The sequence below is a fragment of the Mollisia scopiformis genome (assembly GCF_001500285.1).
Source record: "Mollisia scopiformis unplaced genomic scaffold LY89scaffold_19, whole genome shotgun sequence".
In the NCBI taxonomy this organism is placed as follows: Eukaryota; Fungi; Ascomycota; class Leotiomycetes; order Helotiales; family Mollisiaceae; genus Mollisia; species Mollisia scopiformis.
In genome coordinates this window covers 83,125-102,130 of record NW_017263599.1, presented here as the reverse complement: position 1 = coordinate 102,130, position 19,006 = coordinate 83,125, and the positions used below count along the sequence as shown (strand labels likewise).

The 19,006-nt window shown below is 46.0% G+C and overlaps 5 protein-coding genes across 5 annotated transcripts; 3 read left to right on the top strand and 2 right to left on the bottom strand.

Moving 5' to 3' along the window:
• Positions 1 to 1,152: 1,152 nt before the first annotated feature.
• Positions 1,153 to 4,845, top strand: LY89DRAFT_784930 (uncharacterized protein; the record flags this gene model as incomplete). Its single annotated transcript, XM_018222833.1, has 4 exons — positions 1,153 to 1,504; positions 1,558 to 2,746; positions 2,815 to 4,521; positions 4,577 to 4,845. 4 exons carry the CDS (start codon positions 1,153 to 1,155, stop codon positions 4,722 to 4,724), a joined length of 3,396 nt encoding a protein of 1,131 aa, XP_018067524.1. The 3' UTR covers positions 4,725 to 4,845.
• Positions 4,846 to 5,023: 178 nt separating this feature from the next.
• On the bottom strand, positions 5,024 to 5,646 carry LY89DRAFT_672408 (uncharacterized protein; the record flags this gene model as incomplete). Its single annotated transcript, XM_018213285.1, has 2 exons — positions 5,024 to 5,482; positions 5,608 to 5,646. The coding sequence occupies 2 exons, from the start codon at positions 5,644 to 5,646 to the stop codon at positions 5,024 to 5,026; spliced, it is 498 nt and encodes a 165-aa protein (XP_018067523.1).
• Positions 5,647 to 11,046: 5,400 nt separating this feature from the next.
• Positions 11,047 to 11,799, top strand: LY89DRAFT_753683 (TPR-like protein; the record flags this gene model as incomplete). Its single annotated transcript, XM_018221285.1, has 2 exons — positions 11,047 to 11,656; positions 11,717 to 11,799. Exons 1-2 carry the CDS (start codon positions 11,134 to 11,136, stop codon positions 11,797 to 11,799), a joined length of 606 nt encoding a protein of 201 aa, XP_018067522.1. The 5' UTR covers positions 11,047 to 11,133.
• A 2,396-nt stretch (positions 11,800 to 14,195) lies between these two features.
• Positions 14,196 to 15,429, bottom strand: LY89DRAFT_621945 (uncharacterized protein; the record flags this gene model as incomplete). The annotated part of the gene is made up of 3 exons (XM_018210955.2): positions 15,227 to 15,429; positions 14,933 to 15,176; positions 14,196 to 14,883 (listed from the first exon to the last, which is right to left on the bottom strand). Exons 1-3 carry the CDS (start codon positions 15,333 to 15,335, stop codon positions 14,196 to 14,198), a joined length of 1,041 nt encoding a protein of 346 aa, XP_018067521.1. The 5' UTR covers positions 15,336 to 15,429.
• A 903-nt stretch (positions 15,430 to 16,332) lies between these two features.
• Positions 16,333 to 18,116, top strand: LY89DRAFT_709092 (FAD binding domain-containing protein). Its single transcript, XM_018217734.1, has 2 exons — positions 16,333 to 17,012; positions 17,065 to 18,116. Exons 1-2 carry the CDS (start codon positions 16,394 to 16,396, stop codon positions 18,081 to 18,083), a joined length of 1,638 nt encoding a protein of 545 aa, XP_018067520.1. The 5' UTR covers positions 16,333 to 16,393; the 3' UTR covers positions 18,084 to 18,116.
• The last annotated feature ends 890 nt before the right edge of the window (positions 18,117 to 19,006 follow it).

The following is a 19,006-nucleotide window of genomic DNA, read 5'->3' as shown; positions in this document are numbered from 1 at the left end:
AATTCGTGGGTAGAGACGTTGCGTGTGGAGCATTGCAGCCGCTTGTCATGGGTGTAGACCAGTTGGAGGCTGAAGAAGTCGTGGATATTGCTTGGTCGTGGGCTGCCATGATTGTTTTACTGGAACGTTAGTACACGAATGCGCTCATATGACTCTGGACTCACTTCCACGTCAATACAGCATGGCACCCCATGCATGCGCACAAAGTCAATGCGAGGAGGGGTGTGGAATGCATAGCGATGGTATTGTTCTGCTTAGATATAGCTTGATTGAAACAGACGATGAATATATATGAGCAGTAGTGCGCTCTCCAGGAACAACACTGATTCAAAGTCCATGCCCTCGAGAGCAGTCCTTCATTTGTATATATGTCGCTTGTTGTTCTTCTCCAACCAGATCTTATCAAACCATCTTCCTGAAGTAAGCTTTCATGGTTCCCAGATCCGCATTGTGGATTGTCTCTTACCTTCACAAGATCTTTCCACTTGTACGCGTTCATGCTCTTCCAGAGTCGGATCATATCAGTAGCAACGCTGCAACCGAGATCCATAAGCTCGCAGAGAGAGCAGCGATCATGGCCGCAACCCCGATTTGCACAGGTGGCACTGTCTCATGTTTGGCATAAATCGCAGCGGCAGCAAGTCCAGAAAACAGACATGGCGAAAGTGGTGTAGGGGATCCGAACTAGCTGATATGGCGGGGTGTGCTTCCAATTTTCGAGGCGCAGCAAGTGCTTTTATAGTCCAGGTCTGGGTTCCAGCAACCTGATTGTCGGTTACCAAGAGTACTTATTCGTGGGTCGCTTTTCCGCATTCCCGTTTGTGGTAATGCGCAAAATTGCTTTCCTGAATCATGAAGACCACATGGAGGACTATAAATTAATTGTATTTTCCCCTATTGTCCCGAATTCTGCCATACACTTTCGATCTCAGACAAGAATACCACAAAATTTCCACCACCTTTTCTGTTCACCTCCGTGATCTGGAATCACGTGTCTTACCAATTGTCTCGGTGCTTTCTTGCATTTTGCCAGGGCTACCTCAAATTCTGGCAGCATACAAACACTGGGTACCGTTACTCGACAGATTCTGTTTATCTTTGAAGCCTTCCTGAGTAAAAGTCCGCAGGCGGATATCAACCCCATCAGCTATCATGGAGACTTCAAAAACAACGACTGTAGAGCAGACTGGGACGTCAGTCGGCTTTCTGCATCTACATCCCGCGCAAAGCCAAGTCACTCTAGCAAAGACGAAAACTGCTGGGTGTGGAGTGAGACTTGGAATGCTGGCTATAAGTGATATATCTGTCATCGCACCAACATGCAAAGATAAGAAGACGCAGGAATTCTGGAAGGCCACTTTTCTTCGAGCTGCTAAACTCCAGAGAGAACAGCGTACGGCATGGAATACTTTCAGGCAAGGCCTGAAGCTAGACGATGGAGACGAAGACCAAGGATGTCGCTATGCACAAGGAACCTTCACAGAATTCAGAGCCGCGTATCAAAGTACGCAGATACTAGACGGCAGGAACTGGAAGAAATCAATAAGCAGATTGCAGCATTCACATCTAGAAAGGACTCCATGGGCTTTGTAGAGACACTGCCTCTTCGCAAACCCGAACTTCAAGATAACAGGCAATGGGATGTGATCTTCAAAGATCGAAGGTTGCACCGAACTTATGCTCAGCAATTTTCATGGGCATACGCAATACAACTTTACCGCAACATTTGGTTGTCTATTCCCAGTGATGCAGACGAGAATCTGGACAATGTCATGCTTGACGAACTGGAGAAAATAAACAAGTCCTTCGAAGGGATTCTGAAAAGGCTTCCGGAAACGTACAGAGAAACCCATAAAGAGCTTGGATATATCAGAATCCCTACTCTCCTGAACCAAAGGGACTATCCAACTTTTGATGACGAATTCAAAAAGAAGGATGAAGACAACGAGGCTGATTGGGATGAGGAGGACTTGGAAGAAGATTTCTTCGAGAAATTCGCAACTGAACAAGTTGTCCATGATCCTGAAGCTGTCCAAGAGATACTCGAAGAGCTTGGAGGTTCTGAAGGCACTGAAGGGATTCTCGAAACACTCCTCAGAGAGAGTGCCAAAGGCAAAACCACTTCAGGCTACAAAAAGAGCTTGGAGAAATTCAACGAGGTCTTGGTTAGGGCCGACGCTGCAGCCGGAGATTTGAAGTCTGGTCTGCAGCTTGAAGAATTGGAAAACTTCATGGCACAACATGGCGATGTCTTCCAGTTAATTGAAGATATGAAACAAAACCCTCAAGACCCTAAACTCCAATCGAGGTATCAAAACGCCAGGGAAACCGCTGAGCTTTTCGTCGCGCAGAGAGAGCTACCACAGAAGCTTGTGGACTCTATCGTGCCTCCTTTGAAATGGCTCCAGGCGACAACTTCTGGACCAATGCTCAGCCAGCTTTTGGAGACGATCGGAGGACAAAAAGGAGCTTTGCACAACTATCTTTGGTCTCTCGCCGGCGGAAATCCCAATGAAAAGTCTAAAAACATCATTGAGAATGCTAATAGACATCTCGCTAAAGACGGCAACAACATGGCGCCTTATAGCCCCATTGAAGGAGAGCTTCTCGAACGGCTGGTTGCAGATGTGAAAGCTTTCATGGATCTCGAAAGTACTTGTCGCATGAATGTCAATGACAACTTCGCCCAAGACAAGATTATAAGGTTACAAGCTGATCTCTTGAAGACTTGGATGGACTATCCTGGGTATTGCGAAGCTATCACCGGAGATTCGTTCAGGTCTGGGAGGTATAAAAAGCCACTTTCGAATGCAGAGAGAGAGAGAACAAGGATGTGGAGATGGATATGGATATGGACGGCGGGTCCCAGGAGCTCACACGATTCAAGCCTACTTCTTCCGCCCTCACTACTAGGAAGCGCAATGTTGTTCCGAAACCTGCTCATATACAAGAGGTTGATGAGGATTTCGACCCATACGAAGGAGAGGTCATCGAGGAAATTGAAGACGAAGATACTGAGCCGATTCTACCTTATGGAAGGAGACTCCTCCAGGATTCGTCAAAGGACGACGGCCAGACTCCGCAAATAACGGTTCAAAAGAAAACAAACAATAGCCCCAAAGCCCCTATTCGACAAAAGAGACTGGCACCTACACCTGCAACTTCTAGGAAGCCGACTCAACAGCAGCCGCCCGAATTAATGTCCATAGATGATAACGAGGAAGACGATACTATTGAGGTAGTCCCGGCACCTCCTGCTGAATTCGACCTCTCCCTCTTCGTAGAAACATCAGCAAGACCAGGAGTTGTGTTAGGCCAAGTCGATGGTATCGATGCTGAAAAGACGATTCTAAGCTATCGGCACGTGGGGCACCGCTCGTCCGACTGCGAAGACTATCTAAGAAGCATGGTATCTCATGAAGGTGGGAAGCGCCGCAGAGGATGGGGTCTAGGCCATCAACTACTACTCAAATATCACCACCCTGGCCGTAAACACCCATCTTTCGAATTTGTTGCCGCGAGCACCTACAAAAGCGCTCTAACGGACTTTATTCGTACGGGAGGGACGGAGTTCAAAGCTTCGACTTGGGAAGACTTGAACGGTGCAACTTGGCGCGATTGCACGATTGGAGGCGTTCTCCCTGTTAAACGAGACGAAAATGATGGTTATTCAAATGCTGCAGTCACTTATATGCTGATTAGGGTCAATAAGTTGACTCCAAAATGGTTCACGATGTCGACATTGAAAAAAGAATTTGGGGATCAAGTCATTTACGAAAAGGAAAGGCACATGAGGAAGACGGGACAATTATGTTCGAAAGAACCAATACCGAGGCCTCTCAGGCAAGAGTTGATGAGAATGGAGCAGCACAAAAGAGCTATGATGGGACAGCAGATGCCTTTGAAGGGTACTTCTGAGATGGGTAAACTTCGCAAGAATGTAGTTCGAAGTGCAGATGCAATGCAGCGTCTACAGCAGGAAGGATACTTGCCAAATTCCGCTGCGGCAGGTCCGTGGGGGATGCCTGGGTTTATGGCCATGGGAGCACCTATGGGAATGGGGGGACCACCTTGGGCGACTGCAACTTGGGGCAATGGCAAGCCTCGCAAGGGCAAGAATTCCGGTGGCCATCCTGGAGGATGGGGTACTCAAGGCCCGTGGGGAATGCAAACCCCGGGTAACTGGGGTATGGGACCATCTCCCCCTTGGGGAATGCAATCTGAAGCTGCTTGGGGTGGGCCGGGTCCGAATAGTCCATGGAATATGCCACCATCTAGGCAACGGGGTAATATGAAGGGGTCCAGGCAGAAGACTGCCCCCAATCCCCAAAATTGGAACGCTATTTATTCAAGTCTCTATCCTCCAAAGCCATCGACTCGTGATAAGAAGAAACCAAACGGGTACTCTGGTCCTTGGGAAGCTTCACAGGAGAATGCTGAAGGGCCCAGTGAAGACCTTGGTGATGGCGATAGTGTACTTGAAGAGGGAGAAGAGGAAGAGGGTGAGGAAGAAGAGTGTTCGTAAGTATTTACATATTTACCCTTTCCCGTTGACATTCCAATTAATGATCTTCAGATCGGAATTTGAAGACTTCATCGACGACACAGAGTACCCTCCTCCAACATGTTTCGACCCCAAGCTTTGCAATCAATCCCAGAATGCTTATATTAGAGGTCAGCAACCTCAAGCATACTCTCCATGGCAATACAATGGGTCATACTGAGCTCCTCCGAAGGCTACTAGAATATTTGGCGGGATGTTGATGTTTTTTTATTTGGTTTGCTCTTTCCTGATTTGGCGGGATGTTAATTTTTTATATTTGCTTCGCTCTTTACTGGTTTGGGACATTCTCGTTATGGAACATACACGTTGGGGACCCAGATTGTTTGCAGGAAATAGACTAAATAGACTTAAATTTCGCTTCCAGTTTCTTGCTACATGAACCTGCACTGGTATTGAAGAAAAATGTGTGCAATCTGTATATCCTCCCTCTGTAACCCAGAGCATCCCGTGACAACATTATTATTCTCTACGGAATCCTTCGAGCCCACCCTGAGTCTGGAAATCAGTGTTAATGTCTGTCTGAGTAGATTGGGCTCGTACCATACGATGAATTCGGTGTCGACTTGGGACGCCATTTGGATATCGAAGGGCAGCGAGATTGGGAACTTGGCATGTTGAGGTTTCGAACCATATGTTTTCAATGGGAAGGCGGTCCAGAAATTGCAATGCAGAGATCGAGACGCGTTGAGAGAAGCAGAAGAACTCGAGTCGTTTGACCCCGGAGCAGTGAGCGATCCATCCGAGAATCTGTTCAGGCCTCTCTGTTGGCGGTATTGGCCACTGTACACGTAGATTTGCCGGGTTGTTGCGAGCGAAAGGGCTCAGTCCATAGATGAACCCATCGAACCACAGATCTGAATCCCAGATCTCGAAAGTATTTTGCCGATAAATGACATCTTCGGCAATATTGTGGAATCGCTTCGAGACACGAAGTAGTGCATTGGCTTCAGGAAAGGCCGGTTGAATGGGACGGTACCCAATGTTGATTGCTCATCCCGAACCAATAGCTGGCGAAACATTGACAATAGTATCTCGTCAAATACATGATACATAGGGCTCGTATGGATTGCCGTTGACGCCATGTTGACTTCTGTTTGGTGTGGTGACAGCAGTATCTCGTCGGATATTTGTTGGGTGGGAGTCGTATTGATTGGGACTAACGCCATGTCGACTTTTGTATGGTGCATTAACAACAGTTTGGAAGAAGGGAGCAGTCAATTTAGGAAACCTATTATATAATTGAAAGGCTGCGACATGGACTCCTGGGTTTCCTGTTTCCGGGAGTGGAGAGTTCAGCCAATGCCCCTTTCCAGAATACGCGAAACCCCTTTCCGAAAAACGGTTTTACGTCAACGCGACAGCTCCTAAGCGAAAGGTTACCCACACGGACCCAGAACCTCAGAAGTGAAAAAAGGTCAATACGATTTCTGCTATTTCGAATTTCGTCGAAGTCAGATTATGTCCATAGTAGACTATGTAAACCATGGAGAGTCCAAGGACTTGCGATAAAACGGAGAACAAAAAAGTTGATGCGAAGTCATCCTAACTGCAGTAGCACAAGTTCTGCGCCGAAGTTTACGCTCCAGACCTTGCCTCCATGTCTTTATTATTGCGAAAGTCGACACTAGGCAACTTCACTATGTGGGAGAAACAACAAATAAATCGAGTGAAATGGCTTTCAGATCGGCAAGTTTATAGGGAGCTACGGGACATCATGTGAGGACGAAATTACTCCTGGCAACGCATTTCAGAAAGATTACAGGAGCGACTCGACAAAGGGATGTTTATCATTGAACATTTTGAACCAGGCAACATCGCTTACGAGTGGAATGTGCTCTGCGACGAAAAGATCTCTTGGGAGCGAAACAGCCGCCCCTCTTTTATGAATTACTCTTTCAATCGGGCGTGTCTTATTAATCTGAAAACCATTCCAACACAAGCAGGTCTTGGCCCAGAGGGTATGTTCGGTGCTTTGAGAAGAGCTCTCTCCGTGCACATGGCAACTGACACTAGATAGGCCGAGTCCTTGGCACAATGAATCTCGACCACTGGAGAGGATTCCGCGCAACTCTTGCAATAGATACGGAAGATGGTTCGGCAGGGCAAGAATTCAGGGCAGAACCAGCAGAAAAAGGACGGTACTACGCGGAAGGGCCTGAGTACAGGATTGAGTACATTCATGACCGCGTGGAGGATTAAAAAATTGCTGCAGCGGAATAGTCAAATCAGGGTGTTATTTGTTATTTAACGTGCGTCCCTCCGTGCCGAGACCCACGGTGTCACGAGACGAAAAATACAAAATTCTATTTTATGTTCTCCCTTATCAGTTGGCTAATCCATATATAATGTTTCATGATTCTCCACCCCTTGGTCTATAACATATTTACACAAGGAGCGAAATCGGAAAGTTTTGGTTGCTGTCGCCGTCGATTTGTTTATTGTACAATCTAATAGCCAAGATTCAACCCCTTATTGCACGGTCGATATCGCCAGCTATTCTAATTTCGGAGGCCTGTTACTAAAATAAATATCAGATAAGAACCATACTAGGAATTTAAAGACAATAAGCCTCGTGTGGCTGGCATAAAAAAGTTTCGCCAATTAGGAAGGGGTGGCGTCTTATGTGGATCAATAGACAAACGTAGAGCAGCGTCTACACTATGCCGTTTTTGACCTAGCACAGTTTGTGCTCCGCGTTTGCGCCTAGCCACATATTATAAGCTCTCTGTTTCTTCGTGCCGTATAATAAAATTATATGGTATTGAGTTCATCTATTCCGACGATTCCTAACACGATAATATACTACGGTTTTCTCGCTTCCTTTCTAGCTTTTGTCTTAGAGTGTAGATCTATTCATTAAGAAACATCCAAAGCTATAGAAGGATGAACCATAAAGAGATAATAGCCGTTCCTATGAGACTAACTATACTAAAGTATCGACATACGTGCCACATTGTCTCCCAATGAGAGGTCTCCAGTTGGTCGGCCGCAAGTGTAACCTGCATCGAGCTCAAGATCGTAGAAACTATAGCAAATACAAAAAGTATTGGCCTGTATAGACGTCCGAAGAAATCTCTGTATTAGCCATACACTTGCTTGAAATTGAACTTGCGGAGAAGTAGCGGCGCATATAAATTGAGTCGCGTCAACCTTAGTTCGCTATAGTAGTATCTCCTCGTTATAGCTGAGTCTTCAATATTGCTGAGTGCTGAGATGAGCCGGCAGAAAGATAGCTAGTCTACGTCTTTAGGGATTAGACGAAGATGGTCTTGCTAAGCAATATGGAAGTCGGATTCGTGCCGGATTAAATAGTAGTACGTCCGCAGGAATCCAGTCGTAGCTTTACAAAGGTCACTCCGACTATAGCTTGCTTGGCCTAAGCCCGTGTCTAGATATGTTTTCCAGAATGTCTATGATAGTAGATATCGTGGTAGAGGCTTAATAAAGATTCGATTATATATCCAAACCAGATGTAGTCGTGGTTCTTCCGTGACGACGATCTCACGACCCTTGACCCGCTGGCGGTGCAACGGGCTAATATTAGCGCTAGAGAAAGTCGTTATAATCTAGAGATACGGCGCTATTGTCTCCAAATCTCTGCTCTAGAATTCTTGCTCCAGAAACTGTCTCATGCGGGGGATGTCGTTTAATATAACTAAAGGATAGCTTGGCAAAGTCGTGGTCGTTGGCGCTTCAGCTGCAGGCTCGTAGTTGTGCACGAGTTGAGCTTCTTTGGAGAATGGAGGCATTTCTAATCGTAAGAAATATATCTAAATGGGTCAAATCTACATAGGGGACTAATTGTGGAAGGCATAAGTATATTTTCAATGTAAAGAATGGATTTGCGCCTTAGGCAGCGAGGAGCTCGCTTTCCAGCTGTTCTCTCAGCCCCTCAGCCCCCTCAGCCGCAATCTTGCTGCAGGCCGACTAAGCAGGCAGAGCGCGCTTCTTTCTTAGCCTAGTATATACTCGAGAGTTGTTAGCTCGTTTCTATGCTGCCATCCTCCACTTTCTTTGTCATATCCACGTTCTACACCGGAGACAAACTATGGTACGTCGCACGCAGGGCGCCAAGGCACGACAGGCTAACCCGGGGCTAGGCTCGGTCGGTGACCAACGACGATATCGGCCTAAAGGTGCTCCGCGAGGCACCAGTAGAAGAAGCCACGCAAACTGTTGAGTACATTCGCATATACTGTCCACTTGCTCCGACTTGTGCTAAGCCGCCTAGTATTGTCGCAATTCATAGCCTTAGTGCCCATCCGGACGACAGCTAGTGTAAGAACGTCGGCAAGAAGGAGGAGCTACAATGGTTTAACTAGCTCATCGAAGACACTATGCTACCCGCAGTAGCGACCTATGCACGTATTATGCGATATGGATACTAGTCGGGGTGGTTTGGCAAGGAGACAATACAGCAAACCGTGTCCACAGTAGCAAATCGATTGCTACTAGCCTTAAAGCGGAAGAGAAAGGTGCCAGCCCTCTTCTACAAGCGTAGTGCGTCTGCTAACTTAGTTAGGATGTTGCGTTTCGTCCACTATTATTTGTAGCGCATTATTTTAGCGGTCTAGTTGTGCTAAAGATAAGAAAAGTAAATTCGGCGAGGACGTGCCAATTGCTAAGGGTTTATTAGGCACTGCTAGAAGCCGAACAGTACTAAAGCGAATAGCCTAGAGTATTCCAATCGACCACTAGTCTAATCTTCTTTAGCACGCCGTTTCGAGGTGCGGAGGGGATGGATCAGATAGAGATGCTAGACGCGGCGCGGCGCGAATACTGCGAGAATCAGGTGCAGCCTACTGCTCTTAATATACTCTAGCCGGGGAACGCGTATCTTTAAGATTTAGTCGATGGCTTCTTGAAGAAAATGCGGGGCCAGATGAACAAGACTCAGATCGCATGCTTTTTCGAGCTCACAGCAAGCAATGTAGAGAGGATTATAGGCAAGCAGGATCGTATTATAGGTTAGGCAGGCACTTATAATACAAGGCTAATCACTGCTATAGAGATTTGTAGTTAGCTAGCACGCTAGTTGTCTCGACCTTTCCGAGTCAACAAATAAATACTCACTCTCGCGGACCCATTTCGACATAAATAAGTTTGGAAAAGTTGACAAGGAAGACTTTGAAACGGTGGTAGAAGTAGTCGACGAGATAATTAAGTTATCTCCTAGACTCGTGTTAGCTCGATCTTAGTGTAATTATATATCTTAGCAAGAGGTGAATATAAATGGAAATTGACTAGTTTGGTAGTAGGAGTCGACTTCGAATAGTTTGCTGTAGGGCGCAATCTCCTATTATTTCCTAAAGCTATATACTTTGTTGCCAGAGAGAAGGAGCTGTCGAAGATGCACAAGCTGCTTTATAATCATAGTAATCGAACCTATATTATTCTATATAGCCTTAGTGGAATCGGAAAGACTCAATTGGCGATCGAATATATTAGACGATACAAGGAGAAATACACGGCGATATTCTGATTAAATGCGAATAATCAGGATTCTCTCTAACTTAGCTTTCGAGACGTTGCTCAGCAAGTATTAAGATATCATCCTTCGACTAGTCTGCTTACTAGCGTAGATTTGGATAACCTCGATCAAATAGTATACGCAGTCAAGGTATGGTTTGATCTGCAGAAGAATACACGCTAGCTAATAATCTATGACAATTACGACAACCCTAAGACACCTAGCAACCTCGACTACTCGGCAGTTGATATACGCTAATTCCTTCCCGGGTCCGACTAGAGCTCAATCATTATCACAACACGATCTTCGCGAGTTAGCCAAGGTTGTCGCATCCATGTCCAGAAGTTGCTAGATATTAAGGAGGGCCTTGAGATCCTGTCGAATACGTCAAGACGGAAAGATATTGCAAAAGGTATATTATTTGCCATTTAATTTCCTAGATAACACTAACAAGACAGACCTTAGCGCCGTAGAGCTTGCTAAGGAACTAGACGGCCTGCCTCTTGCTCTATCCACGGCAGGTGCATACCTAGAGCACGTCTCGATGACCTTATCGGATTATCTTCGCCTTTACAAGGCGTCGTGGTTGAAGCTCCAGACTACGAGCCCACAACTAGTGTCCTACGAAGATCGTTCACTATACACGATATAGCAGATCACCTTCGATCGGATCCAACAACAGAACCCGGCGTCGGCAAGCCTGCTCAAGCTATAGGCATATTTTGATCGACAGGATGTATGGTTCGAACTCCTTCGACATACAAACTTCCTAGACGATCGATGGATACAGGAGCTTACGAAAGACGAATTGAACTTTAATGAGGCCGTTACCCTGCTGTGTAGCTTCGGGCTGGTTGATCCAGATGGGGCTCTTAAGCAGTAGTTCGGGTCTGGAGGGTATAGCGTGCATAGCTGTGTGCACTCCTGGACGGTATTTGTGCTTAACAAAGAGTGGGACGAGAGTTTTGCACGGCTAGCGTTATGTTGCGTCGCTTCGGAGGTTTCCATGAATAATAAAACAGACTCGTGGATATTACAACGGCGGCTGCTTCAGCATGCTATCAGGCAAGAGCAGGCCATACTTGAAGATAAGGTGGATATGGAGGGAATGGAATGGGCTTTGCATAACTTAGGCACCCTCTACGCCGACCAAGGCAAGCTGGCTGAGGCCGAGAAGATGTACACTCGGGCGCTGCAAGGCAGTGAAGAGGCACTTGGACCGGATCACACATCGACACTCTCAACAGTCAACAACCTAGGCACCCTCTACAAAAACCAAGGCAAGCTAGCTGAGGCCGAGAAAATGTACACTCGGGCGCTGCAAGGCAAGGAGGAGGCACTTGGACCGGAGCACACATCGACACTCTCGACGGTCAACAACCTAGGCGCCCTCTACGCCGACCAAGGCAAGCTAGCTGAGGCCGAGAAGATGTACACTCGGGCGCTGCAAGGCTACCAGCAAGCTCTTGGTCCTGAACTTCTGCCCTCTTATTTACCAGCGTTGAACACTATGTTTGCTTTTGGCGACCTCTTCTCGCAAACAAGTCGGAAAGACTTGGCGAAGGAAATGTACAGTCGGGCATTAGCTAGATATACAGCCGTCCAACCTTCTTCGAAATGGTGTAAGCAACTTGAAGATCGACTTTAAGCGTTACAAGTCGTATCTACTGAGTTGGAAATAGCCAAGATTGGGTTTACGGAACCTGTAGCACAAGATTCAAGGCGACTTAAGCGAAAACATTCTGCAAACTGGGAAAGCGGCTGAATAATGGATAAGTCAGAAAAGCAAAAGTTCCTTTCTTAAGGCTCCACTATTGAGTTATACTGTATTATTGATATAACTAGATAATAGAACATACGTCTAGTTTAACTTCTGATCCAGAATCGAGTATAGTCCCATGGTCGTGAGCTTGCAGAGTATCTCGTTATTGTGCGAAGGTAGGTGCAGATATCAAGCTTGCTTAGCATAAATTGTGCTAGCTCGAATATGGTATAGCGTAGACGCCGCTATAAAGAATATGTATTTGACGCGTATTTGATGCAGTCTGTTTTACTCGGCGAAACTTTCTTATACTCAATTGATCTTGCGCTTCAATATTAAGCCTCCGAAATGCGAATAGCTGGCGATTTCCACGGTATAGCAAGGGGTTAATTCTCGAGTATCAAATTCTACGATAAGTATATCGACGATAGCGACAACCAAAATGTTCAGATTTTACTTATTGTATGAAAATCCTGTGAATAGAGTACTAGACAATTATAAGATATTACAAATAGAACGGCAAACTAATAGGACGGAGCATGAGATGTGATTGCATAAAATTTGTCTCGGGACACCGTGCGTCTCGCTACGCAGGGACAAACTTTACACAATCGATCTCATTTTCAAAAATTCTATTGACGGGCAGATGCACTTGTAGAATTCATGCATACAAAAGACAGCACCACAGTGTTGCTGATAAAAAAATAACAGGGCTGCATGTGGCTGTGCTTTACAGTGCCAAGCCAAGCGCTTCGTTTGGCTAGTGGTGATCCGCGCCGAGAAACGCAAAACCGTAAAACGTGAAACCGTTTGCACCCAAAGTGAGCTGCTCGGGTTCGTGACCATTGGAAGGTGTGGCTGTTGCTCTGTGAAATATATTCAGCGATGTGTGCTGTCATATTGAACAACCTCATATCGTCTTACTCTTCACAATGCCACAGGCAGTGCAGCATACCTGGGCCTTTAAGGAGCTCGCCAGAATCGAGGCGCTCCCTAAAGCTGACCTCATCTTCGAAGTGCACAACATAATGAACGGGTACACTTATTCTTGGCGAAGTATCCAGAGGAAATTATGCGAACTCGATATCGACCACTCTCTCCACGTGCAATGGGATGACCTCCGTAGTATCAAGCACAGCTGGGAGAGCTATCCTTCTCTGACCCGTGAGAGACGGCATGAGGACATTGTTTCTGGTCTGTTCCGTGATGCGAAAAGTCTGTCGTGGGACCCCAAATTCCTCCGAACGCTCCTCCTAAACCTAAGGTTGATCCTTATTCGAGCAGGACTCGAAGAAAACGAAGGTTGGTTTATATCGATGAATAAGAGTTCGTGTAGTTAACACGTCCAGCAATCGAACTTGTCAGCGAAAATCGAGACAGACCAACAAAAGTAGGCCTTGAAGACCTCTGGATTAACTGTAAAAGGCCAAATTTGCGCATCCTAGGCAAAGAATGGTCAGAAGAAGATACGGATGATGAGAAATCAACTCTTTTGAAGCGGGTAGAAGGACGGGAGCGGACTTCAGCACGGTGGTGGAAGAAATGGTTCTCATTTTAAAAATATGTTTGGCGAAGTATCATCGTATACATTTTGGGGCGCGTGACACTTTGGGCGCGTCATGAAAAAAAAAAATTGTAAAGGAATGACAATAACATCTTGTTGATTCAATGTGAAACGCTTGCAAGTTGACCATGCATTGGCAGTGCTGCTGTAGAATGTTCTGAGGAAATCACGTGAACATACATCTCGACTTCCTCACGACTTGAAAGAACCAGCGTCAGATGGGCTCGCATTCAAAGGTTTGACTCTGAGCTGCACCACAAAGACGAAGGAGTTCGTACCATGGATTACCCTGTCTTGCTCATCTGGGTCATCCAATGATCGGGACACTCTTGCCGCTGACCCAAGGCAGTGCATGAACTAATGCAAGCTGCGCCCGGCTTTCCAGAATCCGTTTTGGGTTTTCTGCCATCTCGCATTACTTGTCGGTCGGTAAATTGTGTGCCTGCCCGCTATTCAAGCAAAAGCACTTTTTGGTATTTCAGGCATTCAACTTTCGAACTTGACAAAGCAGCAACTGCATCCTAGTCTTAATGTGGAAAAAAATGAATCTTCATGGTCTAAATGACCGTTAGACCATCAAAGATGCTTACTCAGGATCTGAGCTTGGGATGGGCAGGAAGGAAGTGCTTATCGTAACTTGAATAGCATTTTGCTTTGTGGGAGATTCGCTTAGCCTAGCGTCACTAGTAGCCAATCAAATGCTCTGCTTTGATGGATTCGAGGCTAATCGAATTCGTCTCCAGGGCTTGCCAAATCTTTGAGACTTGAACGTCATTTGAAATACCAACCACAACTCCAATTCCTCTTCAAGCCACAAGTTAAATTCCGTAGCAACTCATAAATTTGCCTTACTGGTCCTCTTCCTGTTAACATGAATGACCTGACAAACATGCTGGCTAATAGCGACCAACTCCATCTTCTCATCGAGTACTACGATTTCAAGATCCATACGACTATCAATTATCGCCTTGACTGTTTCCCGCATGAACAGCCATTTACATCCCTCCTTAGGTAACAGTCTCTTCAGTTCGGTGGAAGTAGATACTGTGGAGATGATCCAAGGAAAGAGCAGCTCGGAATCAGCCAGTCCTCCGCCCCACAACCGGTCATCTTTTCCTTCCAAACGCGCTTGTCTTTGCAAGAGTCCTGCTTTGACAATCTTGTTGTATACCCCATACTCTCCGTCAGTATCTAGAAGGTCATTGAGTATTGGAAGGGCATTGTCAATTATGAAATGAATAGTCTCGTTGGTCCAAACGGGTCCTTTGGGCGAGCAGTCGTCTCTCCATTCCGGTGTGACCCACTGGTCGATATAGTGTTTATTTGCCCTTTCTATGGGAACATAGTATCGGACATAGGACTGAGGTTTTCGTAATGTGGAAGCATCGAAAGGAGTTAAATAGCCACTCCAGATGGAGGATGCGTCGGTTTCTAGCCCAGCGAGGGATACTGGTGGTGGGGGTGGAGTGAGCTGCCAGCCTGTCTGCACTGATATCTGTTTTGTAGGAGCCATGTTCGTCAATCTGATCTGAAATTAGCTCTGGAAAAGAAACGATTGGGTAGGTGACCTACGTGACATAACCTGCAATGCAAAGCTTATCATTTTGAATAACTTCTAAATGCAAAGCCGTGAACGCTTTGGAGAAGCTTGCTATTCGAAATTTGAGAGTTGCCTGTTTCGGAGATGGAAGAGTTGCACGGAAGAATTGCGTATATGCGCTCAGGACATCCCGGTGTACATTGTTTGGGACAGACTTGGACAGAAAGTCGGATGCTGCTTTATGAGCGATGGAGGTGACAAGTCCACCAATGGTTACTTGATAGTGTCAGCATTTGCCACATTGTATTTTGCTTCTAATTGCTCACCTGTAGCAAAGCATAGCGACGGTGGCGTCTCGATAGTATAGCTCCCTAGTTCCAGCGGGTGGAGCTCTAAAGCCTCCCGGAGAGAAGTCTGCTGAGACGAATGCGACATCCTACAGCGACTCTATTTGATGGACAGAACCGGATCGGTACTTTCTTTGAGAAGCCGTGCAACAAAAGCTCAGAATGTTTGAGACTTCGATGGGCATCCAGTCATCAATCTCAATGTAATTGTCGGCATTTAAATCATCCAACAGAACCTTTACGTGATCTGCCACTCTGCCGAGTCTCGCGCTAAAATCCAACCAACTTTCTATTCCGTCCAAACGTAAACCTTCTCCTTATATGAGTTAGCCTTGAATTCTTATTTCTTGATTATATAAATGTACACAGAACTATAGCTTTCTGATCAGCTCTTCCTTCCTTGAAGATGCTCTAGATCTTAGCTCAAGTACTGATCTCAACTCTCGCGCTTATGTCACATGACCTTAACATAGAAAATCAGAGTGCTCTAGCCTTACTAGTCAAAATCATTGTAGCTCCTCTTTCTGTGATCCTCTCTCCGGTCTATCTTTCCGATCTAGACTGAATTTCGTTTGTATATATCGAAGTCAAACTTCGAAGTTCCCTTTCGCTTCCTGAAGCGAGATGTATTTTAGGATGTAAAGGGGGACTTAGCGAGGATCCTCTGACTTTATTGTTTAGTTAATGCGTAACAGTACGAAGGCGAGCCGACATGAATGTCACCTTTCTTGAGTACGGATTATGTAACGCATAATTTTCTTGTTATTATTAAAGTAAAGAGCGATAACGGGGCAGCAGCAAGACTCGACCGGGGCGAACAATGAGTGAGTACTAAGCGAGGATAAAGATAAATAGGATGCAGTTGCTAAAGGCACGCATTCCTTTTGCTTGTGCTATCATAAACATTATACTTCTTCATCAGTTGGCCGTATGCTCAGTGGAATTACATGTGTTAGGGAGGTCCCGGACATTTGAAAACGGCGGACGTTCCACTGAAACCGACTTCCGGATCGGCAGTGTGCTACAGCATGCGGGGCACAGCAAAAATCAAGTGAACCCGAGCATCTGCTCAATCGTCGTCGCATGCCATCGAGAATATGAAAATAGGATTGATCGCTGGGTATACAAATCCATCTTATTGCTATCATGGAATTTCATCTGCTTTCCACAACATCTGTAACAACAGCACTCCTCCTTCTAGCGTCCATCTTCGTATTCATCGTGCGCCGCCCACGAACTCCGCAGCAAGCCCTCAGCACTGCGAACAAAATCTGCCCTCCATCACCAGAATTCATCAAGCTGGGCGAAAAACTTGCTGCAGCACTTCCCGATAGCGTTATATTTCCACAGGATGCAACTTCTTTCAAGCAGTCGACGGATGCCTACTGGGCGAAGCAGGAAACTGAAGCGGTGCCCGCATGCATCGTTCAGCCCACCGACGCTCGGCAATTGAGCACTGTCGTCGGGGTCCTTAAAACCGAGTACGACGAACGACAAAAGCGCAAAGATAGAAGTTATGAGGAGGGATTGTTTGCGGTTCGCAGCGGAGGTCACTCTTCTGTCTCAAATGCTGCGAGTATTAAAGGAGGCGTATTGATTGATCTAAGCCTCATTTGTGAGGTTGCGCCGTCAGATGACGGATCAAGTGTGGTGATTGGAACTGGTGCCAAGTGGGTAGATGTCTCTAAGGTATTAGATGAGAAAGGTCTTGCTGTGGTTGGCGGTAGGAATTCTCAGGTTGGGGTGGGCGGTTTGACATTGGGAGGTAGGCTTGTACTTCTTGAATCGATATTCCATGCTAATAAAGTCACGATCAGGCGGTATCTCTTTCTTCTCTCCTTTATTTGGCTTAGTATGCTCCAATGTTATCCAGTATGAAATCGTCCTTGCCTCCGGCGAAATCACTACGGCCTCTGCATCACAGAATCCTACACTCTGGAAAGCTCTCAAGGGTGGTTCCAACAATTTTGGTATCGTCACGCGCTTTACAGTTCGCAGCTTTCCTTCAACGAAGATATGGTCTGGCTTTCTCTATATGCTCCCTTCTCAAGCTACCAAAGTCCTCGCTGCTTTCCACGAATCAGTTAAAAGAAAGACTGAAAGCAACTTCATCACTTCCTACGATTACCATGCCTCTGGACCAATCGTCTCTTTCTCTTATGTTCAGCCCCTCGGCTTTCAGGTCATCGCCGCCAATCTCGTCTATACCAAGCTTCCAGAGAAAGATAACCAATGGCCTGTGTATTGGAAAACGTCTGCATTTGCACCTCTGTGGCGCCTCTGGAGTACTTGTAAAGTTCGCACTCTCACCAGCGCTACTGACGAACTGTGTGCACTGAATCCTGCTGGCAGGCGCCAGATGTTTGCTACAACGACTATCAAGAACGACCCTGCGACAATCAAAGCGGTACACCAGGCATATCTCGATCCCATCAGCTCTCTGCGTGGTTGTAAGGGCTTAGTGTGGACGCTGATCTTCCAACCTCTGCTACCAGAGTGGGCGCGCAAAGGACATGATAACCCGATAGGTCTAGCTGATGGTACCAACGATCCACTTGTCATTGTGGCCTTTACGATCAATTGGGACGAAGATCGGGATGATGATTTGGTGAAAAAGACAACACGAGAAGCGATTGAGAAGATGGATAAAGCTGCAGAGGCGAATAGGACATGGCATCGCTTTCGGTACTTGAACTATTGCGCGACGTGGCAGCGACCCTTTGAAGGGTATGGAGTAGAGAATGTGCGATATCTGCAAGAGGTCAGTAGGAAGTATGATCCTGACGGACTGTTTCAAAATGGTTGTGTGGGCGGATTTAAACTTGATCTTGAATAGATTGTCAAATAATTATTATAGCTACACATGTCCAATGATTTTGTCAATCTGAACAAGTACCAACTGCACCGTCGAAATTGAGCCCACCTCTGCGCGTGTTCGCCCCTTTCGACACCCTCGAACCTGAACGTTTTCGTGTATCCTCACCTTTCGATTGCACCTACAGTGTACGCCCTTAATTATATGTTAGCTTGCAAGAATATGGAAGCATGCTGTTTTAATTTGATGAGAGTGCATAGACACAATTTGCATGAAAATTCCGTTAGTAACTAAGTAAGTCCTTTCATGCAATATAAGAATTTTTTTAAGTTAAAGTAAAATAATAGGCAAGCAAGAAACTAACATATAAGCAAAGGGGTATCTTATACGACCCTTCGCTCAACTTCCAAGTCCTTTCGACATCCTTAAACCTGAACTTTTCCTACGGGTGGAATCTAGGCCATTTAGTACAGACCACTGAATTTTGTAAACAATGATTTTCGAGCATAAATTATTCCTTCAACAACTATGTACATTTCTGCCGTACTGTCACTTAATTGGCTATCACCACAGCTCTCAGAGCGTGTTTCTTGTTCTAAGAATACATTCGCACTGACTGCACTGCTAGACTGACTGCATTGCTATATTGACTATACTGCTAGACTAACTGGACTGCTGGACTAACTGGACTGCTGGAGACTAACTGGACTGCTGGACTAACTGGACTGTTGCACTTCTGCACTGTTGCACTGTTGCACCATTTGTATCATCTAGCAATTAGTGAGGAAAAAGAGCGAGAAGGAGTGCGAAGAAGGAAAGAAGTTGAAAATGAGCAGCACAGAGGTTTTGAATCTAGGTGGCGGAGCAGAAGGTGGAGCAGCTTGAATTCAATGAGGAAGGCATAAGAGAGAGTAGAGTGCTCTGGTGTCTTGGCTTGGGGCTCA

What these genes read in the sequence shown, in the direction of transcription:
- LY89DRAFT_709092 (XM_018217734.1), top strand. Translation starts at nt 16,394, where the DNA reads ATGGAATTTCATCTGCTTTCCACAACATCTGTAACAACAGCACTCCTC. An exon ending in GGGCGGTTTGACATTGGGAG is followed by an intron (nt 17,013 to 17,064) that starts GTAGGCTTGTAC and finishes AGTCACGATCAG; the next exon opens with GCGGTATCTCTTTCTTCTCT.